Source organism: Urocitellus parryii, chromosome 10, assembly GCF_045843805.1.
Source record: "Urocitellus parryii isolate mUroPar1 chromosome 10, mUroPar1.hap1, whole genome shotgun sequence".
Taxonomy (NCBI): Eukaryota; Metazoa; Chordata; class Mammalia; order Rodentia; family Sciuridae; genus Urocitellus; species Urocitellus parryii.
Window position 1 is genome coordinate 113,201,654 of NC_135540.1, and position 18,298 is coordinate 113,219,951.

General features: G+C 39.4%; 1 protein-coding gene across 16 annotated transcripts in view; it reads right to left on the minus strand.

Annotated features, from left to right (window-relative positions):
- Positions 1-18,298, minus strand: part of Limch1 (LIM and calponin homology domains 1) — a 313,082-nt gene that overhangs the window by 153,183 nt on the left and 141,601 nt on the right. For all 16 annotated transcript variants that reach the window (XM_026387247.2, XM_026387242.2, XM_026387234.2 and 13 more), the window contains exon 3: positions 10,652-10,721. In XM_026387247.2, coding sequence (XP_026243032.1) covers positions 10,652-10,721 — 70 coding nt within the window. The remainder of the gene's footprint in view (positions 1-10,651; positions 10,722-18,298) is intronic.

Here is an 18,298-nt window from a genome sequence, read left to right on the forward strand (position 1 = left end):
CAGAGGGTTCCAGTAGAACTTACCCACTGCATCTTAATTTCTATGGTACATTTTATAATAATTAATGAACAAATATTGGCAGAGTACTATTAACCAAAATTCATGATTTATTGGGTTCCATTCATTTTTTTTTCTAATGTTCTTTTTGTGTTCCAGGATTCCACCCAGGATACTAGGTTCCATAGTCAATGTCTCCTCAGCTTCTTCCCCTTGACTTTCTTGGTCTCGGAGACTAGCTTTATTTTCACGACCCTGACAGTTTTGACCAGCCCGGTCAGGTATTTTATAGAACAGTTCTTTTCTGGGCTTTGTCTGGTATTCCTCTGATGGTTAGAGCAGAGTTATGGGTTTTTGTGAGGAAGACCACTGTGGTAAAGAACAGCCTCATAAAACCATATCAATCATCCTGTTTGAAAAAAGTACTTCTGTTTTAAGTCCAATGAAACTTTAAACTGAGTAAAGTGGAATTTTAGAAAATATTAAATATTTAGAAAATATTAAGTATCATACTTTTTAATCAGTGATTAAGAATTTTATACGGTGGAGAGAATGAGAGACAGAGAAACTCATTTTTATGACCATTTTGAGATGAGGGTAGACCCGAGACTATAGCAGGAAGCTGGCTAATTACAAGATAGGTGTCTAGCAATTCTTTTGAACTACTTGCCAAGACAAACTTCCTACAAAAACAATCTCAGAGGAAGGTGCATTTCAAACCAAGTGTTGTTTCAGCCTCGAATGGTCTCCTTTTTGTACAATACCTTTAAGTATTTGATAAAATGTGTTCCTGTTGTCAAACTAAAGAACCCCTTCAGACCCAAGTTTGAAGTACATGCTGAGAACTAGTTCTACAGAAGTTTCTTCTTTGGACTACAACTACATAGACGAGAAGTAAGACTTGGGAGAAAGGTATGTGCTGCTATAATGGAGTTTTTCCTCGCATCTCCCAACTGAAGGTCTTATTTCTAAGTGAAAAAAAAAGTGAGGAACTGATGTCATGTCACCAACTCTGCCGAATACTGTTCCACAAAAGATAAGGGAGAACAAGTGGTTTCTTTTTTCAAAGAATGAGATTTTTGAAAAACGAAAATTTTTCAGACAGGAAGGAAAAATAATCTAAGGTTGGGGGGAAATTTATAGCACTGCTATATATAACCTTCCACCTTTGCTGAGACACAGAATAATTGTGGAAACAAGCTTGGAAAAACAATCTGTGGTGTATGAAGAGGCTATTAGGCTTCAGCTAGCAGTTCCAGTCATTCATAACACGTGTGACTAAGAATTTAAGTGCTTGGCTGGCTCACCGATGGTTAGGGGCTACATTGTCTAACCCTCCTCCAGTGTCTCCAAATTCGTATGTTGAAAACACCCTAGAACTTGGAATATGACTGCATTTGACTTTACAGAGGTAATTAAGTTATATGAGGTCCTCTGAGTGAACCATAATCCAGACTGTGACAGTGTCCTTATAGAAAAGAGGACACAGATATAGACAGAGGGAAGACCACGTAATGGATGACGCAAGGAGAAGTAGCCATCTATGAGACAAGAAGAGAGGCCTCAAAAGAAAATAGTCCTACCCCCCCCCCCACTTGGACTTCCAGAATTGTGAGGAAGTAAATTTCTGTTGTTTAAGCCACCTACTCACCTAGTACTAAAAATCAGCCAGGCAAGGTGATGCATACCTGCAATTCCAGCAATTCAGGAGGCTGAGGCAGGAGAATCACGAGATCAAATCCAGCCTCAGCAACTTAGCCAGCCCCTAAGTGAGAACCTGTCTCTAAATACAATACAAAAAAAGGGCTGTGGATGTGGCTGAGTGGTTAAGTGCCCCTGGGTTCAATCTCTTGTGTTAAAAATAAAAAATAAAGATCAAAAAATTGAAGGACACAAGATTGGGTGGATATTATATCCTAAGGATTGTTATCCACATGAAGATCTTGCTAAGTTGCCATCTGTCGTGATTTTCAAAGTGATTAGCAATTGCTAATGATTTTTCCTGTGGTTCCAAATTCCTTTGGTTACCTTTCCTCCTTCCACCAGTCCTTGCCAATGTGAATCACACCCTCCAAAGATAAGACTACGATTTAGGGTGGAAAATAACTTCAAAGCTTGTGATTGTAATAAAGTAATTTGTCTTCATATACACTTAAGCATACAGATTTAACATCAAAGGTTGTTCATTCATTAACCCAGTCCAATTTTTTACTACTTTTTTTTCCTGAGTTCCAAACCAACATTTCTAATTGTTTGCCAGACATCTGCACAGGAATACCTCTTAGAGATAGCCAACTCAATATGTCCAAACAAGAATTCATCTTTTCTCTTGGAACTCACTTCTCATTTCCCTGATCCCATGATTCCTATTCATGGCATCGGTACACTCCAAGTTGCTCAGGTCCAAAATGTAGATGTCATCTTTCTAAAATTATTTCTTGCATTTCATCAAGCAAATTTTTTTAACCTCTGAAATAAAGTTGCATCTTTCCATCGCTGGAAAGCACAGCGTCATAACTGAACTGGCAGGTTTTTAAAATTGGTTTGACTTTTAAAAATGGTATGTCTTCTAATTGATGGCATATTACATTCAGGGGCAGACAAGTCCTGTCTCCTTATCTCCACTCCCATGGCTTCCACCCAGTTTAGGTGCTCGACATCTGTCATTTGAATTACTTGCTTCCTAATTGACTTTTATTGTGGTCTCCTCTGGCTTTTCACAGAGCTGCCAAGTCACCTGGAACACAGATTCCCTTGTTCTCAGTGGCCTTTTCCTGCATACAAAGGAGACCAAACTCCTCCAGATGGCCTTTCTGGTCTCTGTGTACTATTCCTGGTCTACTTTCCAAAGCAAGGACTTCCCTGGGGACCCCTGGGCTCCAGCAGTCATAGCAATACTAGTCACTCCCACACAGGATCCAGGTTCTTCTGGTTCAGACTTTCTCATTCCAAGCAAATAAGTCCTTCCCCCAACTCCAGGGCTCTTCACGATTCACAGTTCAAACCCCACCTCTCCCAAAGTTCTTGACCTCAAATCAAAATTTCTTCCTCATTTTTCCTTGCATATGAATATTTTACTAACATTCAGTCTAATCCTAACATGAGGCCTTATCTGTATATCTGTCTCCTGGAAGGAAATTCCCTAAGAGAAAGAATCAGGTCTTGAATCATAAGAGTGTTTTCATTTGTAAGGCGAGAGAGAGCCAACTATCTGTGTTTGGTGTTATGTGCAAAAGAAAATTAGGAAACAGAAAATGGATGTCATAGAGAGAGATGGTCCAAGGAAAATGGTACTACCTTTGAAGTGCGATAACCACAGGGACACATTTTCAAGAGAAAGAGAAGCCCAGGCCCAGGTTTCCCAGTAGATAAATATAGATGCTCCTGGCCTTATGCTGGGGTTATATCCCAATAAACCCATTGTAAGTTGAAAATATTAAGTCAAAACTGCACTGAATCCACCCAACCTATGGAATAGGATGGCTCAGCCCCCCACAGTGCCTGTTGCTTGCTCTCATGATTGAATGGCTGCAGCTCACTGTGCGGCCTGGCATCGTGAGAGTATCACCCTGCCCATCACTAGCTTAAAAAAGATACTCAAAATCCAAAGTACAATTTTCACTGACTGAGTACTGCTTTCATACCATAGAAAAATCAGATAATTGCAAATGGAACCAACATAAGCCAGGGGCCATGTGTAAATCATTTCAATCCCTGTGACAGCAGCTTTTGACAGCTGCCAGGGACCCCTTGCTCCTGGTGCTCAGGTCCTCAAGTAATCTCCTCCCCTTGAGGGTGGGCTGGACATAGTGACTTACTTTTAAGGACTGTGACTTCCATCTTGTTTGTTCTCTCTCTCTCTCTCTCTCTCTCTCTCTCTCTCTCTCTTTCTCTCTCTCTCTCTCTCTCTCTCTCTGGTTCTTCTTGCTCACTCAAGTTGATGAAGCTAACTGTAATATGTAAGCTGCTCTATGCAAAGGCCAACATGACAAAGATCTGAAGATGGCTTTGGTCAACAGCCTGTGAGGAACATGCACATGAGTGAGCTGAGGAGGCTCCTTCCTGGTGGAGATTTGGGTATCACTATGTAGCTACACCTCTGGCCTCTCTCATCGCCCATTTTCCTGCCCTAGGTTCATATTCCCCCATTCAGCTGAACTTGGGGTTGAATGTACCAAAGACCCCCGTGGTTTTTCTTTCCCCTACATCCTGTACTCTTTGATATCTAAACCTACTGCCATTTCTATATCTGCTTGGCCTTGGCAGCAAACTTGAGAACAGGGAATTCAACACACCTTGTAAGTGCGGTGTAGGGACACAGCTGAGCTCTCTCACGCTGTGTCCGGCAAAGAGGGTAAAGGAAAGTGTGTCATTAAATTCAGTTTTGGCTGAGATGCTTCTCAAGATCTATTCATTTCCTTCAGTGAAATGTGCTTCCTTCACAAAGAATCTCACCAGCTACTAGTTCTGACTTATCACCTGAAGAAGAGTCCAGCAACCTCTAGGGCTGCCTAATTATGGTGTTCTGAGCCTCTCTTTCTCTCCTACTCCTGACTGAGATTCTGTGTCCTCCTGTCCCTGCAGCTGTGTTGTCCAGAACAAAAATCATGGACAAGAAGAGCTCGTCTAGCTGAACCGACTAACGCAGCAAGAGACCGGCAGTAATAGCAAAGAAAAAGATAAGATGCAAGAAAGGTAAGAGCTAGCACAGTGTGAGTCTGGGGGTGTGGTGTTGCTGCAAATAGGGAAAGGTTTGCAGGGGCTGGCAAGTTTGCTGTGCATGCTCATGAGAGACTGTGTTTGTACTGTGTAAATAGAAAGAGGAAAAGAGACAGGGGAGGGCATTTTAGGAAATTTTGCTGAATGTTATAAGTGAAATTATTATGATTTCTAAGAAAAAATTGCAGCAAAGGTTTTTAATGCTTTCTTATCGTTATTGGTTGTTAGACTGGTGTTTCATTGACTGCAATGCTTGAGGTGTAGCCACATGGAGTATGATGTCACAGGGTGATAGCAGAAATATTACATTTCAGGCCTTTTAAAGTAGGCCCAGGCCTCAACTTGATTAAGTTAAAAGATATGAAATTAAAAGGGTAGTCTCCTAAAACCATCCAAGGGCCAGGTGCAGTGGCACTTAGATGCCTGTCATCCCAGTGGCTTGGGAGGCTGAGGCAGGAGGATTGCAAGTTTAAAGCCAGCCTCAGTAGTTTAGTAAGGCCCTAAATAACTTAAGGAGACTCTGTCTCAAAATAAAAAACAAAGAGGGATGGAGATGTGGCTCAGTGCTTAAGCACCCTTGGATTCAATCCCCAGTACCCCCCCCCAAAAAAAAATCTAAGGTCTGCTTATGAAAGGACATCCTGAGAGTAGGGCAATGACAACATTCAGGGGCTACTGCAAAGATTAAGAAGGACAGTCTAGCCTTGTATCTGGCACATATTAGGCACTTAATATATGATGGGTATCACTATAGTAGCAAAACCTATGGCCTCTCTCATCACCTGTTTTGCCTCCCTTGTGGCCTAAAATAATAATTTTGACTGGAAGAGAGACAGAGGCAGAGGACAGAACCCAAAGGAACTGCCTGTTCCTAAAAAGATGAGACTCACATAAAGGCTCTGCCCTCCAGTTACCCAGCTTTCGACAGTTTTGTGTATCTACCTTTTGTCCAAAACGATATTTTTAATCCTCTCATAATGTGGAAATCTCGACAGCCCTGTACCACTTCCACTCCTCCCTCCCTCAATCAATGAAACGTCAACTGCTCTGCCCTCCGTTTCATCCAATAAAGCAGATACCTTCTGAAAGCTTCCGAAGGTCCACAGAATTTATGGAAATTTACATTTTGATCCATTTTAGGGAGCTCAGATCTGTCTATGAAAGGTTATCTTGGATGAAAGAAAAATACATCTTTTTTTTTTTTCCACAAAAATCCATTTCTGGGTGAGTTAAGGTTACTAGATGGTAGGCTAATTCAGAAACCAGTCACATTCCTGCTCTGTTGAGCTTCAGTGAGAGTCAAATTTCCACCATTCATCAGGCTAAGGGCATTTCGTGAAGCATGGCATTTCACAGAAAGATACTTTGGGACTATTGGCCAAAAGAGAGAGGAGAGACAGATAGAAAGAGCAACTTATTAAGTAGTCTTTAGTCTTTGCTTTCCCCTCCTTCTCACAAAAGGTAAATTAACCTGGTATTAACATGTGTTCTGTCTCCCTCTGGGAACACCTGGATATGTAACAAGCAAGGAGAGGGCAGCCTTGGTGTGCGATTCACCTCGGCTTTTACTATTGGTCTCATCTTGGGCAAATAACTCTTCCCTAAAGGACACGCACGTCTTCATTTATAAAATAAATACATCTAAGGTGACCTGCCATCTGAAAAAATTCTCTTTTTCTCAGATCACGTTCATCCTCATGGATTCACGTGTAAGATCAATCAAATATTTCATGACAGCTCTAGAAAGTTTCCGCACTAGAGGGCAGAATCCCCAAATATCATCTATTTCCAATTGCACCGCACCTGCGTGCATGCGAATGGTTGTCAGAATCAAAATCCCAGCAAGAAAAAGCTTAATCCCCAAACTCCTGTGGTCAGCAAGGATTTGGGATTAAACAACACCGTAGCATGATCTGTAATGAGCATTTCATGGAGTTTCAGGATGTAACTCGATTGTGCAATGCTGACGAGTTGGCCGGCAGAAGGGCAGCTTTTTAAAAAGTCCTTACTATGCCAAGACCTAAATTTGAGGTCTTTCTCTCTGGCAACAGCTAGCAGGATCACTCACACCTAAAAAAGAATGCAGCATCTGTAGGCACTCACCACGCGGCTTCAGATGTCAGCAGTCGTTACAGAGGAAACACAGACCCCGATTCAGGTCTTTGCATTCTTGCCAGGAAATGATTTTCAACTACTTTGTTTTAACACCTTCACCCCTGAATTCTTTGTAACCACAGGGGCTAAAATACACCTATTCATGCTTTTGTAAATCTACAGGTGTTTATAATTTGGGATTGCTATGCGCAAACACACTTTTCTATTTATCTTCAAGTCAAGCAGCTGAGCCATCTTAATGGATTGGCTTCTCAACACCGAGCCATTAAGGCACACAAGCGTGGGCTCCGGGCACATCAAACCTTCCTGCTTCACTTCTCAGATCTGATGCTGAGAACTTCTTGATCAATAGATGGTCAGTGGCCTGTCGAACCTCTGACAAAGTACAAACCAACCTCCAAGTCTTTAGATGCATTTGAAGTGTTCTCTGTCTGCCCTTCCCTGCCTGTCATAAGGATCAGAAAGAAGAAAATACATCACACAAAGGACTGCATCTCTACTAACCTGAATCTGCAAACTATCACTTATATTTGAAGTTCTTGGACCCCCCCCAAAGAGAATTAATGCCTTTGAATCTCCAATTTTTTATATTGAAAAATTTCCAATTTACCAAAAGTGTTGCAAGAATAGTACCATGACACATGTATGTCCCTCACTGAAATCTCACATTTTACCATGTTTCCTTCCTTCCATCTCTGTCTCCATGTTTACATAAAATTATATATTATAGACAGACATTTTTGCTAAAATTCTAAACACATACACATGGTCCAATGTCATTGTTTACATTTCATCTCTAAATAATTCAATTTGGGTACCTTGTAATATCAAGAATACCCTCTGTATACACAAGGGTAGGATCACATGCAAGACACTGAGAGAGTACTGTCACCAAATATTCAACTAGTATTCAAATTCCTCAATTGTCCCAATAATGTCTATTGTAGTTGCTTTTTCTCAAACAAAGATCAACCTTGTCTTTTACTATCCTTGGTCACCTTTAGTCTTCAACAGTTTTCCTGCCTTTGGGATGGGGAGCTACCTTTATTGACACTGACATGTTAAAGAATAGAGGCCAGCTGTTTTGCAGTTTGTCCCTGGATTTGGAACTGTCAGATGGTTTCTTCCAAATTATGATTTCTTAGTGCATCACTTGGACACCATATGTCATTTGGGCCCATGATAGGTATTGGCAAATTGATCATGGCCCATTAACTACTTATAGCCACAGTGTCTTAACATGAAATAATCCATTTGCTGACTTTTAATTTCCAATTATTAACAGTTATTCAAAATATTATTCTCCAAAGTTGATTCAAACACAGCTGGCTTTCATCTCTTTCATGGATTAACTCATTTTCTCGTATTTCAGGGGATGCTATCTGTACTCTATAATGAAAGATCATAATAGTCCACAAATACTCAAGGTTTCAGAGGTGGTTTTGTGTAAGAGCTTGATAAATGAATAGGATTTGGTCAAGAAGAGGAGGAGGACAGGATCATACGCATAAGGACTGTCATGTAAAAAGGCATCATAACATGGGAGTGAGTAGCATTTGAGGAACAACGAGTCAACTGGAGCAGTCCAGGCAGGAGATGAGACAGGACTGGCAATGTGTCTCAGGGGGAGAGTGCTTGCCTAGTATGTGCAAGGACCTGGATTCAATCCCCAGTACAGCAAAAAGAAAAAAAAAAAGATGAGGATCGTCTGCTATAGGACAGTGGCCAAGGAAATGTAGACAAGTAGACAGAGTCGAGTTGATTGCATGTCTAGATGCCTGCAGACATTGGGCGGGAATGGTCATTTGAGTCTCGTCTGAATATGCTGTCCAAAGGGCCTGAGGGACATTCAGATGGAGCTGTCCAATAGACAGATCTCCAGGTCTAGAGTTCAGCCGAGAGCACTTGGTGGGAAACGCTGACTTGGGTCAAATATGGAAATGGGAAGAAAGCAACAGAGGCCCCCTTGCTGGCTTGCATCAGATTGTTTGACTGCTTCAAAGACAACATGAAAAGGACAGTATTTGATCTATGATAAGAAACAATACGGGGCTGGGACATGGCTCAGTGGTAGAGGACTTCCTAGCATGTGTGAGGCACTGGGTTCAATTCTCATGTATCACATATTAAAACAAAAAAAGGTCTATTAAAAAAGAAAGAAGTAATAATACAATGATAAATTGCACACATCGCAAACCCTTAATTTTACTAAAATCATTTGTGACTCACATTTTAAGTTAAGCTTTCAAAATCCTTTCCCTCTCAGCTACTGGATGCAGAACTACCTGCTTCTGTTCACAAGGATTCCCCCCGGGGCCGCTTTTTGACTTTAAGCTGCAAGTTGTGCTCCTGTAATATTAAACACCCACGTTCCAAGGTCAGGGACTGCCCCAAGCTTGGAGCCAAACAGGAATTTGTCAGAATCATGAAGACCAAGGCTTCAACATTTGAAAGAGATGGATTTAATAAAAGGTTCTAAACTAATGAGTGTGTGTACATTCTAATGTGAATGTCTATAATATTCATGTTATTTACATTACAAAATTATTCAAATTCATTCCTCCTAAATTGACTTATGTAACCATCTATCTATGTATTAACTTACTTGGCTACACAAATCTGACAAATAAAATTAGAGCAGTTTTTAATGATAAATCACCAACTCACGACCAACTGACATCAGAAATCAAATGCGTCCACAGAAATCACAATTTTTAAAATGAAGAAACTTGCTCATACCATGTGCCTTCCTACCAGAACCCCCACAGTTTTCAAGCACAATAGTTTTTTGTCACATCTCATTTTAATTAGTCATCGTGACACGGCTAAGAAACTATAAAACAATCAGCAAGGTCTATGTAGGATCCTGCCTGAATTCTTGACATTTTTCTCATTGTTTTCTGCAAACACACACACACACACACACACACACACACACACACACACACACAGAGAAGGCAATCATAAGGGAAGCAGTCAGTGAATCATTACCAGGCCATACACACCCTCTGCTTTGTGTACTCGTATGCATATACACGTGTATGTGTGGGCATGTGTGTACCAAGTTCCTTCCAGAATTAAAATTGGGTTGTCTTCCCAACCTTCTAACTTTTTCCTTTTTCTAATCAGGAGGCAACATCAATCAAATAATTAAAATCAGTTGCCAAGAATTATGAAACATCATAATGCTAGAGAAAACCCTCTTGCTTCGGACCACATGTAAACATATGAGTTCTATAGCAGTCCCATGGGAGGGTTCAGAAGGGTGAGGGCACTACTCCAACAGTTCTCCAGATGACAACGGATCACTTTAGTGCCCCATGATGTCTTTAGAATAGTTGTCAACACATAATTGGTCTATGAATACTTAGAATGGTGGTATTTAATCCCAAGTAGATTTCTGATATTGAAAACAGCCATTTATTATGAAGAGGCTGTTTCTCTTGAAAGTCTCTTTCTCCTCTCCCCTCCACTGCAGGGGAATGCAGGGGGGAGCACTGGAATGAGAAAATGTAATTAAAATCACATTCCTCCCCTGGGGTCAATCCAATTATCAGCCTCTTACCCCAAAACAAATTTACCTCTTTAAGACTGAAGGACTTTATCACTCATGGGAAAACTACAAACAGAGATTAAGATGCCACTTAGACATCACTGGAATTTTTCATTTTTAAGTGAACTCTTAGTTTAATGGATTCAATGCGCTCTCATTCAAGTAGAATATATATTGCAGGAGAGGACTGTAATAAATGGTACTGTCATGACCCTTAGGTTAGAGCAAAGGAATATTGGAAAATAAATCTCCATTCTGGATACTCACCAATCCTGCAATGGGGGTAGGCAATCTATTGATCTTTTTAACAAGTCCAGGCTTTATAGCATTCAGCAACCTGTCATGAAAAAGGCAGAATGTCAAGTGAGACATAAAGCAAGATGGATCACACAAATCACCTTTATCCGGGGCTACAGCTAAATGCTGAATAGGAAAAACAGTGAATTTAAAGCATGTAGTAAATCTCAATAATCTATCAGTCTTCATGCATATAAATAAAGAGCTTTGCCAATATCAAGTTTGTCCAAGGCAGGTGAAGTTTTACATTTTGAAAATGTTAGGAGAGAAGAGAGGGGAGAGACGAGGAGGGGATTCAGGGGAATGGACAAGGAAATTGTCTAGAATCAAAGCCAGGTATTACAAGGTAGGTAAGTCTTACTGCTAATTCTCCTAGCTAAGGCAGGGATCTCTTCACCAAGTTCAGAGATCAACATATATCTTTGCAAGTGATTTACCAAGACGAATTCTGACTACAGACCCTATTTGCTCTTTAAGGAGAGTGGCTTATTAAATGTGGTTGAGCTTCACTTAAAAAGGGAGGGCTATATTTAGTAAGAGGTTAACAAATCAAATACTAAAGATTTTCAACAAGGCTGTCCACAATTCCCTAAATACAAAAGATATTAGAGCCTAAGACTTTGAGGATAATGTTGAAATCATGTAAAAACAGCAACACAAACAAAGGAATATAAGAGGAACAACTATAACTGTTTGTCTTCAGGAAATATAAATTCAGAGTGAAGAGAAATAAGAAAGGCAAGTTGTAAAACTAAAATGGGGGGGCATCAGGGTAACAGGCTGGAGGGAGGTAGTGGCAAAGCAGATTATTCATAAAGGAATAATCAAAAGTAAGGGGTTGCAGAAAGGAAGCATTTCCACATTCAAGAATAAGGCAGTTGGGGCTGGGGTTGTGGCTCAGCGGTAGAGTGCTCACCTAGCATCTGTGAGGCGCTGGGTTCGATCCTCAGCACCACGTAAAAATAAATAAAGATACTATGTCCAACTACAACTAAAAAATATTTTTAAAAAAGAATAAGACAATAGTAACTTATCTCAGGATACCATGCAAACAGAAACTTAGGGCAAGAGTTTAATTAAATTCAATCTGCAGGTTACAACTATAGGCCAAGGTGGCAGAACGCCTGTTTGTTTTTTAATAAAGTTTTATTGGAATACAGCCATGCCCATTCATGAACCTATTATTTAAAGCTATATTTGTGCTACAACAGCAGAGTTTGATAGTCACAATGGAGACCACATAGTCCATAAATATAAAATTTTTAATCTGTTTTTTTAAAGAAGTTTGCTGACTTCTATTATAATTTATGTAATCCAATAATATAGTAAATTATGAAGGACTTGGGTTTGATAGATTTCCATAGGTCAGTAACAGAATTCTTGGAAACAGTTTTGACATCATTACATATCAATATATTTAGAAATGTCCCTACTATGGTTGTAACAGACAGAATATTCTACTTTTGTATCAAAGATTAATTATCTATTCCTGGCATCTTTCACTGAAAGTCGAGCATGCTGTCCCCAACATGTAAGAGTTAGAGTGAGCGTGTGCCTTTTTGTTCCTGAGAGCCAAGATGCTGTTTTAACCACACATTTAATCTTTTCAAAAAATACTTTGTTATAACTTAATTTGGAGTTGTTGGTTTTTCAAATTGGAAGGGAATTTATCCTTGCTTCCCATTTTACACCTCAGAAAACTGAGACCTGGTGTTGGTGATCCAGATCAGTGGCCCAGTCAGGTCCAGCACCCACGTGTCTTGGACCAGTACACTCTCTTGGGTGGTGCTGATTTCCCATTTTTCCAGTATAAGATACACAGGGAGACATGATGTCTCCCAAGCCAAGTTTTCACATATACAGAATTCCTAGGATATATTACTTTTCTCATTAGTTCTTATTAGTGTCATTTAAACTAAATTTTTAAATAATATTCATGGACAGTGTTAAGAAATCAAAAGGAATCAAAAAGACCTACAGCAAAATGTAGAACTTGCTGCCACTCTGTCCCACAGGACCCCACACAGCCTATTCCCTGAAGGCAGTCTGAAAGACTTTCCAGAAGATAACTTCAAAACACAGATAATTAAAAAAAAAAAAAAAAAGCCAGTAGCATATAGTACACACTGTCCTATGCTTTGTTTTAACAATATCGTCACCCCTTAGTATCTATGGGGGATTAGTTCCAGGATCCTCTCAAATGCCAAAGTCATAGATTGCTCCGTACCTTATATAAAATGGTATACTATTTGCATATGACCTACACAACTGTCACATGTACTTTATTTGCTTGCTTAGTGGTATTAGGAATTGAGCCCATGGGCACTCTACCACTGAGCAATAGCCCCAGACCTGTTTTATTTTATTTTTGAGACAAAAATTTTTGAAGTAAAGCTGGCCTCAAACTTTTAATCCTCCTATCTTAGCCTCCCAAGATGTTGAGATTACAGGTGTGCATCACTGTGCCCAGCTCCCTCCATAGTACTTTAAATCATCTGTAGATTACTTATAATACCTAACACAAGGTAAATACTATGTAAATAGTTGAAAGTCTGATCAAGTTCAGTATTGATGTAATTTTTTAAATATTCTTGATTTTGTTTGTTTGAATCCACAGATGCAGACCCTATGGTCATGGACTGCATGTCTTGGAGGTTACACAATTTGACCTTGGAGAGTGTGTCTTATCAGTGCATATGACCCACATCCTTAATAGAACACAGGAGGGCTGTCAGAGGGAGTGAGAGTCCTGGCTCTGGAGTCCAGCTGCCCAAATTCACTAGGGGTCTTACTTTGGACAAGTCCACTCACCTCAGTTTTCTCCACTCTAATGTAGAAGTTTAATGAAACCAATTTCACAAGTGTCAATGTGGCTTAAAAGAGGTAATTAATGATGGTTGAATGTCATGATCATTATTATCCAAAGTACATGAATTGGTGTGCATATACTATGTATACAACCAGAGATATGAAAAATTGAGCTCTATATATGTAATAAGAATTGTAATGCATTCCGTTGTTTTATATAAATAAAAAAGAAGAAGAAAAAAGTCTTTAAAAGAAAGGGGAAAAAAAAAGAGGTAAAATATATAAGAAGCCAACACAGAACTGGCGTTCTCCACAAATGTTTCTGTGTTTGTAAGCATTCTTTTATAGGAATTCAATTCACAGCATTTAAATGGACCACTCTAATAATTTTTTATTTTTAAACTTAAATGCAATACTGTTCATACCAGATACTAACCCTTGCTGCTAGTTAGTCAAAGCAGAAAAAAATAACAAAACATTCTATTCTCAAATTCATAATTTAAACATTCTTTTTTTTCAAGAGGCACCTTTTCCTCCTCTATATCTAAGGAACATATTAATATTTTTAGTAACAATGGCTCCCTCAACCCACTTTTTATTGACATTTATATTTTTAAAACATCTTAAATATTTCATTGTATTCATCTTTCATAGAATTATATTTATCTGGCAGAATTCTCTGTGTCACATGAAGTTGTAAAAATAAATAAAACTATAATTCTAGACCTTAATTAAAAGAACAAAAAATTCTGCTATCTCGAAAATGTTTTACCATAAATTAAAAAACAAAAAGCAACAGCGCTCTTATCTAGAATATTTTTAAAATCAAGGCAGCAGAATTTTTTTTCATGTAAACACTCTTCCAATTCTGTAGAGTTTACAGTACACAACAAGAAAAGATAACTTTGAATTCATGTCATAGAAATGACCAACACCTGCTCATTTTGTATTTTGCATTAAACTGAGGACATTTTTTGTATATATTAGGAAACAGAGGAGCTATTCAACAATAGGGCTATAAGTCAGAGTCAATAATATTCTCTTACAATTTTATTAAAAACTACTATTGCCTCTCTATGTAAATTTAAAATATACATATTTTCAATAAAAATATATTGATGAGCTGGGTGCAGTGGTGTACCTATAATTCCAGCAAATTGGGAGGCTGAGACAGGAGAATTCCAAGTTCAAGGCCAGCCTTGGCAATTTAGTGAGACCCTATCTCAAAGAAAAATTCTTTTTTAAAAGAATTTTTTAAAAAAGGGGGGGGGGATGGGAGTGTAGCTCAGTGGTAGAGAGCTTACTTAGCTTGTTCCAGGCTGTGGGGTTCAATCCTCTGCACCACCAAAGAAAAAAACCCCAAAACTGGGGAAGTGGCTCAGTGGTAGTAGAGTGCCTCTGGGTTCAATCCCATCTCACAAAAACAAACAAAACAACAACATCAAAAACTATTGATGACATGCTTTAAAGTGATGATTCCAGGGATGATATTTTATATTTATCTACCTTCTGAGATATACATCACCCAAAAATATTGGTCATATATTACTCTCCCAATTCTGTAGAAGAAAAAAATTGAGCCGCAAACAGATGTTGACTATGTCCCAAGAGGCATGCCGGGCTAGTCTGCAGCATGGCTGGCACGTTCTTCATACCTTAGGCCAGTCATTTTATACCACACGTGTTAGTTTTCACCACTGTGACAGATATATGAAAGAAATTATTTAAAGGAGGAAAGATTTATTTTGGCTCATGGCTTCAGAGGTTTCAGTTGATGGTCTGTTGGCTTCCTTGGTTTGGGCCTTAGGCAAAGCAGAACATCATGGTGGAAAGGCATGGCAAAGGAAAACTCTTAGTTTATGGCAATAAAAGCAGAGAAAAGGCGGGAAGGAGACTGTGTGTGTGTTGGGGGGTTGGCACTCAGGACAAGTTATAGCTTTCAGGGCCCTCCCCCAGTAACCTACTCTTGCCAACTAGGCCCCGTAGCCTACAGTTTCTACCAACTCCCGATAATGCCATCAAGTAAGAATCCTCCAGTGGATTAACTGACTGGTGAAGTGAGAGCCTTCAGGATCCAATCACTTTCTCCAAATCCCCACCTCTGAACATTGTTGCATTGGGAACCAAGCCTTCCACACATAAGTCTTGGGGGGACACTTCATATCCAAACAATAATACCACAATGTGGTGCTTGAGAGAGTCCAGCTTCAGTACGTGATTTCAAAGCACAACTCAAAACAAATTGCACCAAACATAATACATCAGGGAGGAATAAAAGGAAAACAGAAGAGAAAGACTTGGGGGATGGCAACTTAAAACACATCTGACCTGTGTTCCATCTACAGATGTCTACAACGTCACCACAAGGAATCACAGAGGACAAAGATAAAAATGTGGAAGACATGTGGGCCAGGTAGGAGGATCTGGTTTAGACATTTATGGATCCAGTGATCCTTGGTCAAGTGCTTTGCCAAGAGGTATGTATTGCACACCATTCTAGGCACAGAAAGGGTGCAGAATGGTGAACAAAGTTCTTGTCCTTTGGAATTCATCATCTTGGTACTGGTGAGTAGGTGAGGAATGAGGAAAGAAAAAAAAATAAGCAAATGAACAGTAGGGAATTTCAGACAGCATGAGCGAGCACTGAAAAGATCAGCACAACGATGGGCCACGTGGGTCTTGCCTTTACGGGGTGATCAGAAGGCTGTTCTGGGGATGGAACATTTAAGAAAAAAGTTGAATGATACAAAGATATTAGCCAAAGAGGGGAATGAGGGCAAGAGGGTGGGCTTGGTTACCAAGGGATGATCAGAAGGTCCACATAGCACCATCAGTAGAAGAAAGAGATCTATGACACAAGGGTCAAAGTAAAAGAGAGAGCCAGACGCAGGTAAGGCATCTAGTTTTTTCCCCCGAAGTTTAATGTGAAGTATGAGAAGCTGTTTACAAAGGAGACTGAGATGATCCGACTTATATTTTCAAAACATCATCATATGTGAATAGTTACTTAAAAAAACACAATTATAATTATATACTTACAGAAAATTCATGCTTACTAGAGATCACAGGTATCAGAAAGCATAAATAAACAAATATCACAAATAACATATAGGACTCGGCCTGAGGAAGAGGAAGGGAAGTGAACTTGGAGTCAACAGTCTGAGTTTTACCAGGTAAATCCAATCAATACTCAATAGCTACAAGTTATTGGGGAGTCACTTGATCAGGGTCACAGTTCTGCCTTTAATAAAATGGTGATTTAAGAAGCCTTCACCTCCCATCCAGAAATGTGGTGAGCATCCAATGGGATGATTTCTCGTTAGCTCTTGATAAATGAAAACTTGCCTGTTCTCTCATTTAGCACACTGAGCATGTCCCTTTTTGCTAGGTAAGTGCAAGCTGTTTAACTTTTCCATTTTCCAGCTGCCAAAGACTAAGTTTCACTTATTTCTTTCACTGGCCACCTTTGGATAAAAAAAAATCTCACATAAATGAGTCAAATCTACAAATGTATTTAGCTTTCCTAGCATGTAGCCGGTGAAAAGCAACCAGAAAGAGCAAGAAAAGTTATGGTCTTAGATGCCCCTTGATTATGAAAGAAATTAACAGCATTGAAGGCTAGAAAAATAAATGTGTTTCTTCTAATATAAATTAAATGGTGCATACAAAACTCTTACATTGTAAATCTAAAACACACGGTGACTTGTAAGTCAGAAGCTTATTCCATATGTTCCTTCAAGTCCTCAACAAATATTTATGGAGCATGCATGATGTGTGCTCTGAAGCTGGGGTGCTGGGCATGTAAAGGAAAGCACGGGAAACCCCAGGTCTCTCCCTCAGGCAGCATGCTCACTCAAACTGTGCACATGTGTGGTTCGTTGCCATGCCACCTAATGCAAGGCCATCCTGAGTTTTCAAGAAGGTGAATTCAAGACATGTTTATATGTACTGTATGGAATATAGTTCTGCAAAGATTAAAGACTGGATTCCTCATAGAATGATGGTTGAGACAGTTAGGAATGATGGTGACATTCTGAATCTGCTACAGATGGCGTTTTATAACTCCTTGTACCCTAATATCTAGCACATGGCAGCCTCTAAACCATTGTTTAATGGTTACAAAATACCAAGCAAAGATTTTTTTTCCACCTACAACTTAAAAAAAAAAAATCTCAAATTCCCTTTCTGAAAGAAAGAACTTTGGTTTCGTACAGACCCTTCCAAAGGCCACGTAATGGCTTCACAAGAGGCAAGTACTAAGAATATCACTCCAGAGGTACCATACGAGACCATTTAGACATTGCAAATTATACCAGTGAGCAGCTTATTTGTTTGGGCCTATAGTAGGAACATTAAAGGTTACAAAAAAAATTGAAAGGATTGGAAATTCTAAATGAATTGAGCTTACTCTACAAATCATGCACTTTGGAAATTCAATTGTAATAATAATTACCCTCTAGTTTTGGAGAGAGCAAAGCGGCTATCTAGACCAAGTTCATGCTTATCTCATGGGAAATCACTTTGTTCTTTACAACAAGAGGATTACATCATCATCTCATTAGCTTGGTTTGTGCAGCTGTGATAGGCAACAATGATCACAAAATTGCCCCACTTTGGGTCCCTTTTAATTTGGCTCAGTGGTGTTTTTCCATGTGCTTTCCTTGATCACTTCCTGGGTTTGACTGCGGACTCTGGATGAAGGTATAGGAACTTTCATTTAATCTAACATGGCATGTTTTTGAACCTAAGCATGTGATCACTTTAACCTTGACCATAAACCTGTTACAGATGTCATTTTTAAAGATTTCT